Source organism: Leopardus geoffroyi, chromosome A3, assembly GCF_018350155.1.
Source record: "Leopardus geoffroyi isolate Oge1 chromosome A3, O.geoffroyi_Oge1_pat1.0, whole genome shotgun sequence".
Taxonomy (NCBI): Eukaryota; Metazoa; Chordata; class Mammalia; order Carnivora; family Felidae; genus Leopardus; species Leopardus geoffroyi.
The window spans coordinates 74,083,034-74,095,437 of record NC_059336.1 but is presented as its reverse complement, the minus strand read 5'-3'; the positions used below and the strand labels follow the sequence as shown (position 1 = coordinate 74,095,437).

The window sequence follows — 12,404 nt, the reverse complement described above, 5'->3', positions numbered from 1 at the left end:
AGATGTAACAGTGTAACTCACTATATTAGCATATTGAAAAAGAAGAATCAGATGGGAATGGATGCAGGAAAAATTGGATAAAGTTCAGCACCCATTTAGATACTGAATAAAGAATAGGAGGGAACTTAACTTGAAGGAAGGTATCTATCAGAAAATTACAGCAAACATATATTAATGGTGAAATGTTAAAAGCCGTCTTATTAAATTTGAGGACAAGATAAGGATAGCTCTTATCTTCATTATTGTTTGTTGATGCAATAATTAAATAAAGTAAATAAAGAAATAGAAATAGAAATGAGGGACGGATGGGTGGCTCAGTGGGTTGAGCGTCCAGCTCTCGGTTTTGGCTGTGCCAACAGCTTGGAGCCTGCTTGGGATTCTCGCTTTCCTTCTCTCTCTGCCCCTCTCCCACTTGTGCTGTCTCTGTCTCTCTCAAAATAAATAAACTTAAAAAAAAAAAAAAAAAGAAATAGAAACGAGATCTAGGATTAGAGAAGAGGAGATAACTGTCACTTGCTGATGATAGAATTTTTTTATACCTAGAAAACCCAAGAAAATGAACTGAATAAACTAAATTTTGAAAGGTGGTTAATCAGAAGTGCAATATACAAAAACAGCTTTCCTATTACATACTAGCAATGACCAAATACACGGTATAATAGAAAACAAATCCATTTCATAAACAAAAACCTAAATAAGAAAAAAATAACTTAAGTGTATGAGACTTTTGTGGGAAAACTTAAAAATGTTACTGATGGAAATGTCAGTCTTTATCAAATTATTATTAATAAGATTCTGATAATTCTCAAGGTTTTTCCATGAAAATAATAGTGAGGGGGCTTGCTCTAATGGAATCAAGAAAATAATAAAAGTAGTGATATTAATAAGGTTTTAAAGACAAGAATAGACAAATAGGCTAATGGAACACAACAGACTCCAAAAGTAGGCCCACACTTATATGGGATTCTAATATATCATAGAGATCAGGGGAAAATAAGCTCTTTAGTAATTGGTGTTGGGATAACTGATTACCAGTATGAAAAAACTACAAATTTAAGACAACCTCCGAAAAAACCAACAGACAACCCATTAGAATAAGAAAGTTTAGCAAGGTTTCTAAAGATAAGAGCAATCCATAAAAATTGATAGCTTCATAGATCAGTAGTAACCTATTAGCAAATATATTTTTAAAATATTACATTCACTGTAAAAGCAAAAACTAGGAAGCATTTAAGCATATGTAATAAAAATTCTTCCTAGAGAAAATTATAAATTGGTTTGAAAAAGAGTTCATTTAGGGATATGACTCTAAAAGCACAGGCAACATAAGCAAAATTAGACAAATGGGATTGCATCAAACTAAAAACTTATGTACAATAAAAGAACAATCAACAAAATGGAAAGGCAATCTATAATAGTTATCAGAGTAATTATATTAATAGATGGTGATCTATTGAATACTATAGGGAACCATGAGTGTGTATTGATATAAATAAATAAATTGAAGATCAGATTATTGACATAGTTACAAAGTATGTTTTCACAAAATATTTAATAATTACTAAAGAAAAATAATGATTGTCATGGAGCAAACTGGCAGTTACTGGTTTAATCAAGTGATAAAAAGGAATATTATCAGTAATGGGACAAATTGAAATCATGCACCATCTCTTAGGATGCATTGAGAACAGCACAGCATCGCTTTTGTGTTTTTGCAGTCAAAGATACACAACCTGAACTTAATAATAACTCAGACACAGTCTAATCAAGTAAACCCAATTGAAGGACATTCTATGAATAACTGGCTTTAACCTTTTAAAGTGTTTGGGTCGTGAAATTCAAGGAAAGACAGAAACTCTTCCAAGCTGAAAGAAACTAATGGTGGAAATTCAGAGTATTGAATGAAAAGTGTGATTCTGAATTAGATCCTTTTCCTGTAAAGGACATCCATTATTATTTGGGAATAACAAACTTGAATGGAATCTAAAGATTGGATGGTAGTGATATATTATTGTTGATTTCATGATTTTGTGTTTTTATATGTGATTATATGTGTTTTTAGAAAATAAACACTAAAATATTTGGGAATTATTGGGTGTCAGGTTAGCAACTTATTCTCAGGAAGTTTAGGAAGAAGACTACTTATCCCTGCAACTTTTCTCTTAAGTTTGATATTGCCCCCAAAATCACTTAGACTTCATTCTTTTCAGCCTGTTTTTTCTTTTCGCCCTCTTTCTCCCTGTGCTTTGGATTTTTTTATTGTTGTGTTTTTGGGTTCTCTAATCTTTTGCTACAGTTTCTTGTCTACTATTAAACACATGCAGTAAATTTTCCATTTCAGATACAGTATATATTTATTATTTAAAAAATTTTTCTTTTAGCTTTAGAAGTTCCATTTGGGTTTTTTTGAGTAGTTTCCATTTCTCTCCACATAATGTTAATGCTTTCCTTTAAGTCCTTTAATGTACAATTGGCCCTTGAATAACATAGGCTTCAACTGTGTGGGTCCACTTGCACACAGGTATTTTCAACAAATACAGTAATGTAAATGTATTTTCTCTTATAATTTTCTTTTTTCTTCTAGTTTATTGTAAGAATACAGTATATATACATATACAAAATATGTGTTCATTGACTGTTTATGTTATTGGTAAGGCTCTGATCAATAGTAGGCTATTAGTAATTAAGTTTTGGGGGAATCAGAAGTTATATGTGGATTTTTGGCCATGCCAAGGGGTCAGCACCTCTAATCCCCATGTTGTTCAAGGGTCCACTGTATTTATAATAGCTTTTTAAAAGTCCTTATCTCTCATGATCTTCTTATGATCTCTTTCATTTCTGGGTCTGTTTCTATTGACTTTCCATTTTTCTTTCCTGGTCATGAATAATTTTTTTTCCTTTTCTGCATATCTAGTAATTTTTGATTGTAGAGAGGACATTTTGATCATTATATTATGTAGTATCTGGATCTTATCCTTTAAGGAGTGATGAATTTTATTTTGGCAGATTGTCACGTTGCTTGTAATCCTCTTGATCCTTTCAAGGCTTATTTATAAGCTTTGTTGGGGAGGTTCTGGAATAGCTTTTACTTAACTGCTAGCTTTTTTTTTTTTACGTCTATTTATTTATTTAGAGAGAGACAGACAGCACAAGTGGGGAGTAGACAGAGAGAGAGGGAGAGAATGAGAATCCCAAGCAGGCTCCATGCTGCCAGCACAGAGCCCAATGTAGGTCTTGAACCCACGAAACCATGAGATCACAACCTGTGCTGAAAGCAAGAGTTGGATGCCCAACCAACTGAGCCACCCAGGTACCCCTAGATTAGTCCTACTTCTAAGACATTTTTCTGAGGTCTTTACTAAATGTTGTGGATGTTTATTCAAGATTCCTTTTTCACTCTGGCTGATCAGAACTTGAATTTCTCCCTGCACTTGGTGAACTTTGGTTGTTACTTAGTTTGCAGCATTCCTGTGGTCGTCCTCTGCTCAGTCTTGTGGAATTTAGGGTACACAGGCAAACTTAGTATTTAGCGAAAATCTCAAGGGCATATATTTGGAGCTTTCTTGTGTATTAGGATAGTTCCCTTGTCTCTAGTATTATTTTCTGAAAATTTTAGTTACTTAAGTTTCCTTGAAGTCTAAGCTCTGTGTCCTTAAGTTTGGTGTGACTTGGGCTACACCTCCTGATACCTCATTCTGTAAAGTGCCCCACTACTTCGCTAGGGATTATAACCTTGTATTACCTGCTGTCCAAAGTCTGAAACAATTATTTTATGTTTCGTCTAGTTTTCTAGTTCTTCATGGCAAGAGGGCAAGTTTAGTACTAGCTGTTCTATCCTATTTGATATTCAGCTTATTTTGGTTGTATTATTTTCTCATCTAGTGTTGTGAACAATTCCACTGAATATGGTTGAACTGGCCCAGTGTTGGAGATTGACAGTGTGAGTTTGGTCACATGACAAAGGATTAATATGTTGGGAGTGCTGGCAAGATAATAGTTGAAATAAAGCAGTAATTCTCAGAATATGGTTTGAGGATCCTCTCAGGGGTTCCATAGGTTCTCCTATGGAGAGAATTATCGCTTTATTTCAGAGTACATATCTTGGTAAGGCTAAATTTTCTTCATGTATGTCAATCAAAATACCACAAACAATAGATGAATGCAGAAGGTGAGCAAGCCTGCTTTTTAAATTTAAAATAGATGTTAAAGAGATGTGCAAACCAAGAATCATAAAATACTTAGGAATAAACCTAACCAAAGAGGTAAAAGATCTGTACGCTGAGAACTATAGAAAGCTTATGAAAGAAATTGAAGAAGACACAAAAAAATGGAAAAATATCCATGCTAATGGATTAGAAGAATAAATATTGTTAAAATGTCGATGCTACCCAAAGCAATCTATACATTTCAGTGCAATCCCAATCAAAATAACACCAGCATTCTTCACAGAGCTAGAACAAACAATTCTAAAATTTGTATGGAACCACAAAAGACCCCGAATAGCCAAAGTAATGTTGAAGAAGAAAATCAAAGCTGGGGCCATCACAATCCCACACTTTAGCCTGTACTACAAAGTTGTAATCATCAAGACAGTATGGTATTTTCACAAAAACAGACACAGAGACCAATGAAATGGAGAAGAGAGCCTAGAACTGGACCCACACATGTATGGCCAACTAATCTTTAACAAAGCAGGAAAGAGTATCCGTTGGAAAAAAAGACAGTCTGTTTAGCAAAACTGGTGCTGGAAGAACTGGACAGCAACATGCAGAAGAATGAAAGTGGACCACTTTCTTGTACCATACACAAAAATAAATTCAAAGTGGATGACAGACATAAATATGTGACATCAAAATCCTAGAGGAGAAAACAGGCAGCAACCTTTTTGACCTTGGTTGCAGCAACTTCTTACTTCACACATCTCCCAAGGCAAGGGAAATAAAAGCAAAAATGAACTGTTGGGACCTCCTCAAGATTAAAAGCTTCTACACAGCAAAGGGAACAATCAACAAAGCTAAAAGGCAACCAACGGAACGAGAGAAGATATTTGCAAACAACATATTGGATAAAGGGTTAGTATCCAAAATCTATAAAGAACTTACCAAACTCAACACCTGAAGAACAAATAATCCAGTGAAGAAATGGGCAGAAGGTATGAATAGACACTTTACCAAAGAAGGCATCCAAATGGCTAACAGACACATGAAAGATGCTCAACATCACTCATCATCAGGGAAATAGAAATCAAAACCACATTGAGATACCACCTCACACCAGTCAGAGTGGCTAAAAGTAACTCAGGAAACAACAGATGTTGGCAAGGATGTGGGAAAGGAGAACCCTCTTGCACTGTTGGTAGGAATGCAAACTGGTGCCCCATTGTGGAAAACAGTGTGGAGGGTCCTCAAAAACTTAAAAATGGAATTTCCCTATGACCCAGCAATAGCACTACTAGGAATTTACCTAAAAGATATAGGAGTGCTGATTTATAGGGGGCACATGTACCCCAATGTTTATAGCAGCCCTGTCAACAATAGCCAAATGATGGAAAGAACCCAAATGTCCATCAACTGATGAATGGATAAAGAAGATGTGGTTTATATATATAATGGAATACTACTTGGCAGTGAAAAAGAATGAAATCTTGCCGTTTGTAACAATGTGGATGGAACTAGAGGGTATTTAATACTACGTGCAATAAGTCAGTCAGAGAAAGACAGATACCATATGTTTTCATTCATATGTGGAATTTGAGAAACTTTACAGAAGACCATTGAGGAAGGGAAAAAAAAAAAAAATAGTTACCGAGAGGGAGGCAAACCATAAGAAACTCTTAAATGCAGAGGGCAAACAGAAGGTTGATGGGGGCGGGGGAAATGGGTGATGGGCATTGAGGAGGGCAATTGTTGGGATGAGCCCTGGGTGTTGTATGTAAGTGATGAATCATGGGAATCTACTCCCAAAGCCAAGAGCACACTGTATACACTGTATGTTAGCTAACTTGACAATAAGTTATATAAAAAAATAAAGAGATGTGTAAAAATAGTAAAACAATGCTATTCTCATTAATTTTTTGTTTGATATTTTTAAGTGTGAAATTTATTATTTTTAAAAATGACTTAATAAGTAACTGTGATATCTTCTCAGTTTTAATTTCTGTTACAGTAAATATAGCCCATGAAAAAAAAGTTATTTGGAGCCTAAAAGTTTGAGAATTACCAAAATATAGCACCGTAGAGTCTAATCTGTCTGGGGAAGGAATTGGAGGCATTAGGATTGTAATGGACTGAGTACAAAAGGGAAGGATTAAGGAATGAGAGGTTTCTATTCAGTTCCTATTCTCTGTTGGATAGCTATCAATTTCTTCTCTGCATTCTTGTGTGGAGGTACTGCATTTAAAGTCATAATCATAGGATAGTACTCTGTCCCAATAACTGCTTAGGTTCCTGCTTTATGATATGCATTCAGCCCTTGCATAGGGAGTCCTGATTTATTGTCTGTCGTTTCACTTTGCAATGTCTTTATCCAGCCTGACCTCTTTGCCCTAATGAGGAACTAGCTCTTACCTGCTTATGTTCTGGCATGGATTTACTCTTCTGTTCTAGTGCAACCACTTGAATTTCCTATTCTTAAAAAGAATATAAGTATTTGTCTGTTTGTCTTATTACACTTAGCATAACGCCCTCAAGGTCCATTTGACTGTTGCAGGTGGCAGAATTTCTTTTCTCATAGATGAGTAATAATTTTAATACATATATAAGGTGTGTGTATCTCACATCTTCTTTATGCATTTATCTGTTGATGGACAGTTTGTTTTCCTGTGTTGGCTATTGTAAATAATACTGCAGTGAACATGCAGATATCTTTTTGAGATTTTCCATTTCCTTTGGCACATATATTGAGAAGTGGAGTTGCTGATTATATGGTAGTTCTATTTTTAATTTTTCATGAACCTCCATGGTGGTTGCAACAATTTACATTCCTAACAACAGTGCACGAAAGTTCCCTTTCTTCCACATCCTTGCCAAAACATTTGTTATCACTTACATTTTTGATGTAACCATTTTAACAGACATGAGGTGATTCTTAATTATGGTTTTGATTTGTGTTTTTTTGATTACTGATGTTGAGTACCTTTTCATGTACCTAATAGCCATTTGTAGTCTTTTTTTAGAAAAAATGTCTATTCAGTTCCTCTGCCCATTTTAAAATCAGATTGTTTCATTTTTTGTTATTGTATGAGCTTTTTATGTATTTTGAATATTAACCCCCCTTATCAGATATATGATTTGAAAAATACTTTCTCCCATTCCATAAGTTGACTTTTCATTTCGTTGATGGTTTCCTTTGCTGTGCAGAAGCTTTTTGGTTTTATATAGTCACACTTGTGTATTTTTACTTATATTGCCTTTTTTTTTGGCTGTGATTGAATTTCTCATTCTTAACCATGGTCTAACTTTTTTTTTTTTTTTCAGTTTCTGCTACTTCAGAATCCTTCAACCATTTGCTTTCATTGAATCTGTATAGTTTACCTAAGATTAAAGTATTAACCTGTGTCATAACTGCATTCTTTAACTTCTGTGGAACAGTGGCTGCTCACATATAGTCCCCATTATCTATTGAGGAGATACACCATTTCTTGGTTATTAGCTCATATTTTATAATCTTGATTTATTTATTTTTTATTTAAGAATTTTTTTAATATTTGTTTATTTTTGAGAGACACACAGAGAGAGAGAGACAGAGCATGAGCGGGGAAGGGACAGAAAGAGTGGGAGACAAAGATTTCTAAGCAGGCCCCAGCCTCTGAGCTGTCAGCACAGAGCCTGATGCAGGTCTCAGACTCATGCACTGTGAGATCATGACCTGAGCCAAAGTTGGATGCTTAACTGACTGAGCCACCCAGGCGTCCCACAGTCTTGATTTAAATAGATGTATTTTGGGTGATGGAAATAAATATATTTGAAAGAAAGAAGAGGTTATTCATCCCAGGAAGATGGGGAAACAAAATGAGAATGAAGAGAAATATGTAACTTATGTTTCAAATTTATTTTGCCATTGTCTTAGAAATATCAGATGCATTTATATTAATTAGAAGCACAGAACACATCATCTGTCCTTTGGGTCATCTCTGTTAATGCAGATGGATACACATTTTTTAATGTGGTTATTTTCAGTCACGTATAGGTTGATACATGTATTTGAGTATAATTTTAGTTTAAAGCATTTTTTTAAAATTTCTTACAGCAATCCTAAATCGGAGAGTCAGAGAGTAAATAAAAAGGTCAACAATGATGCATCACTTAGAATTCATAATCTATCCATTTTGGTGAGACAGATAAAATTTTATTACCAGGTAAGTGGTCCTTTTTCTTCATTTAGTATTATAATTAATGTTTATGTATTCATATTTTTTGTATAATAACAAAAGGTATTATTTACCTAGAATATACTAAATGCTAATTATTATGTGTCAGATACTGGTTTATTTGCTGGAGATAGAGTAGAATTGACATAATCCATTTCTTACGCAATATTAAAGATACAAGCAAACACTTCATATTACCTAATTTTAAAAATAATTATTGTACTTTATGAAATTTTAAAACCAGTTCCCAGTTTCTGAGAGCTTGCATAGTGCAACACTTTGTTAGGCTACTTGAATTATGCCTTTGAAAAGTGTACTTTTTATTGTCCTTGTTTAAACTTAAATTAGATGCATAGTTCGTGGTTTAAAATGAGCATTTTCCAGGCTATCAGTACACCTCTACAAATCACCATAGGTGCATTACACAAATTTTGGTATGTTGTATTCTTTAAAATATTTATTTTTTGCATTTTCTCGTTTTGTGATTTCTTTTTCCACTTGAGGTATTTAGAAATAAGCCTTTAGATTTCTGAACATAGGGTATTTTTCAAGCACTCTTTTTTGGTTTTGATTTTTGGTCAAAGAAAATGGCTTTTGTGATACTGATTCTTTGACATTTGTTAATAATTACTTGGCTTGGCCTATTATGTTGTCACATTTTATTAAAGTTTGATGTGTGCTTCAGAAAGATAGGTATTCTCCAGTTTTTTGGGTGCAGAGTCAGAGCAAGCTTGTTTGTTAATTGCATTTTTCAGACTTCCATAGCCTGATTAATTTTGTCTCTTGATCTATCAGTTATTGAGAAAGATGAGTTGGAATCTCTTATTATGATGATAGATGTGTCAAGTTTTCCTTTATACAGTTGAAAGCTCTACGATTGAATGCAAATGAGTTTTAAATGTTTAAATTATTATGGCGAATTGTACCATTTATAAGTGTTTCCTCATATTTTTTTCTACTGGTGTAAATGTTTTTTATCCTACTTCTTTTTTTTTTATAGGCCACTCTTGAAATTACACCTTCCATTCTTACCTAGCAAAAAAAAGGCCAAAATTACTTGGTATTTTTACTCTTTTATGTAATAGTTCCATGATGTTAGAGTGCTTTAACTCCATTTATTTCCCTTTATGATCTTTAAGCTGTTCTTGTCTTGTGTTTTCTTTTTTAAAAACCCCATAAATTAGATACTGAAAGTATTAAAACCCCATAAATTTAAAAACCCCATAGATTAGATACTGAAAGTAGTGTTAAATAAATAGATTCAGTGTTCCTTTAGATCAAACTATGTGTTTTCCTCCCCACCCCCCCACCATGGTTTTCTTTTGTACCTCAGAATTCTATTTGGTGTTATTTTCTTACTGAAGTATATCTTTAAATATTTATTTAAAGAGGGCTTGTTGATGGTAAAGTTTCTCAATGTTTTATTTGTCCAAGAATGCCTTTATTTTACCCTTGTTCTTGAAAGATCATTTTATTGGGTATGCAATTCTTTAACAATTACTTTTCTCTCAGTGTTTTACAGATTTTATTCTTCTATCTCGGGATTCCTTTCAGTTCTAGAGATGTCAGCTATTAGTCTAATTTTTGTTCCTAGGTTAAACTTTATCTCCTGGTTGCTAATATTGTCTCTTCTCATGTCTCTTTCCTTTTATATTAGCCTGATATCCTTCAGGTATTTCTATTACATGTTTATTAGTTTCTTACTCTATCCCCCATGTTCATTAAACTTTCTTTTACCTTATCAGTCTTGTACTGTATTCTGAGTATTTTTTTCAGGACTATCTCTCCAGTTTGCTAATTTTGCCTTTCATATGTGTCAGATGTTCTGTTTAACCCACTGATTAACTTTCGATTCAGTAATTACATCCTTCCTTTGTAGAAGTTCTGTTTGATTCTTTATATCTTTGCCTTTTCATGTTGTTATTAATCATTCTTATAATTCCTTTATTTCTTCAGAAATTAAAAAATTTTTCTATTTTAGATTTTATGCCTGATAATTCCAAAATCTGAAGTCAGATCCGTGGGGATCTGAACCTGCATTTTGTTTTCAGTTTGCTGTTTCTTATGGTGGTGGTGGCAGCAGGGGCAATGGTGTGTGTATGTGTGTGTGTGTGTGTGTGTGTGTGTGTGTGTGTGTGTGTGTGTGTAATTGTGACCTTATTTTGGGTGGGAGGGGATTTGTCTGTGGGAATACTTTGTGTCTGGGCCAAAGATGTATTGCTCCAGAGAGAATTTGTTTTATTTGTGCAACAATCCCAGAACCATTTTATTTTAAGCAGCTCTATACTTAGAAGCAATACTTGTATACTATACCAAACTAGAAAAGATGACAAAATACAAACATACTTCTAATGCCTGGAGAGTACCTCTATTAGTGCCTGAATATGTGGATTTCTGAATCTCTTTCTCTGCATTTGTGTGTATGTAAATTATGTGTTTACATTTTTTTTTTTTAAGCTGGTGCTACATTATTGCAAATCCTTAGGGAAATAACCCTCCTCAGTCTCTACCAAAGGCCAAGAAAAACAGCTTCTTTCTTGTCTTCCTTTGTAGGGTTCAGGTTTTTGTTTTGTTTTATCTTTTAACTGAGGATTATCTTTTTATTTTCTTTTGAGCTCAGTCATTTTAAAAGAAATTTTTAAAAATTATCTAGCATTTTTGGATTCCTTCCTTCCTTTCTAATATCTAGTACTCCTTGTCAGAAATAAGTCTGTGCTAGATTTTTTATAAACTTTTGTTTATTATTTGCCAATATTCCAGCTGTCATTTTCCTTCAGTTGATATGAGTAAGTTAGGTTTTATGATACATCTGTTTTGTCTTTTAATGTTGTTTGATATCAGTATTTTCAGATATGAAACAAATGACTAGATTAAGTGATACAGTGGCTTATTTTGACAGTCTTCAGTTTTGTTCTTTAAAACAATGCTGTGAGGCACCTGGGTGGCTCAGTTGGTTAAGCATCTGACTTCAGCTCAGGTCATGATCTCACGGTCTGTGAGTTCGAGCCCCGCATCGGGCTCTGTGCTGGCAGCTCAGAGCCTGGAGCCTGCTTCTCATTCTGTGTCTCCCTCTCTCTCTGCCTCTCCCCAACTCATGCTCTCTCTCTCAAAAATAAATAAAACTTGAAAAAAAATTAAAAAAAACAATGCTGGATTTTTGGTTTTACACTATCTTTAGAGAGATGGAAGTTTGCCTTGAAACTTTCAGTGAGACTCCTTGGAAGGCAAAGGGATTTCTGCATCAGAATCTTAAATCAGTTGTCAGTGCAACCTAATTCTGTATTGTGTACCACTGCTTTTATTTTCTAAACAGCTTTATTTAGATGTACTTCATATACCGTATAATTAACCCATTAAAAATGTCCAATTCAGAGGTTTTTAGTATATTTAGAATAACCAATTTTAGAATAGCTTTGTCACTCCAGAAAGAAACCCTATATCTAAAAGCAGTTACTCCTATTTTCCCTGTCCTGCACACACATTTATCACCACCACCACCACCACCACCACCACCACCACTCCAGCATTAGGCAGTTGCTAAAATCTATTTTTGTCTCTGTATATTTGCCTGTTCTGGATATTTCATAAAAATGGAATTGTACACTATGTGGTCTTTTGTTACTGACTTCTTTTACCTAGCATAATGATTTCGAGGTTCATTCATGTTGTAGCATGAAATAGTATTTCTTTTTTATTAAACTACTGCTGTCTTGTTCTTTGTCTTCCTCCTGCCTAAAGCTAAGTGTTGAAATTACCTTTTTATTAATCATGTTAATCTAACGATGTTGTAGTCACCAAGAAATTTGGGAAGGATAGAATTGTGAAATCCATCAGTTCAATAGTTTAAATAAGTGGTCCTCAATGGAGGGTGCTTTTATCCCCCAGGGGACATTTGGCAGTAATTAGAGACATTTTTGGTTCTTACACCTAGGAATACTACTAGCGTTTAGTGGGTAGAAGCCAGAAATACAGCTAAGTGTCTTAGAGTGCGCAGCACAATTTCCCAAAACTAAGAATTACCCAGCCCAAAATGTTA

The 12,404-nt window shown here is 34.2% G+C and overlaps 1 protein-coding gene across 7 annotated transcripts in view; it reads left to right on the top strand.

Annotated features, from left to right (window-relative positions):
• The window catches only part of CCDC88A (coiled-coil domain containing 88A), a 142,980-nt gene that overhangs the window by 25,230 nt on the left and 105,346 nt on the right, over nt 1–12,404 (top strand). For all 7 annotated transcript variants that reach the window (XM_045446092.1, XM_045446097.1, XM_045446096.1 and 4 more), the window contains exon 3: nt 8,248–8,356. In XM_045446092.1, coding sequence (XP_045302048.1) covers nt 8,248–8,356 — 109 coding nt within the window. The remainder of the gene's footprint in view (nt 1–8,247; nt 8,357–12,404) is intronic.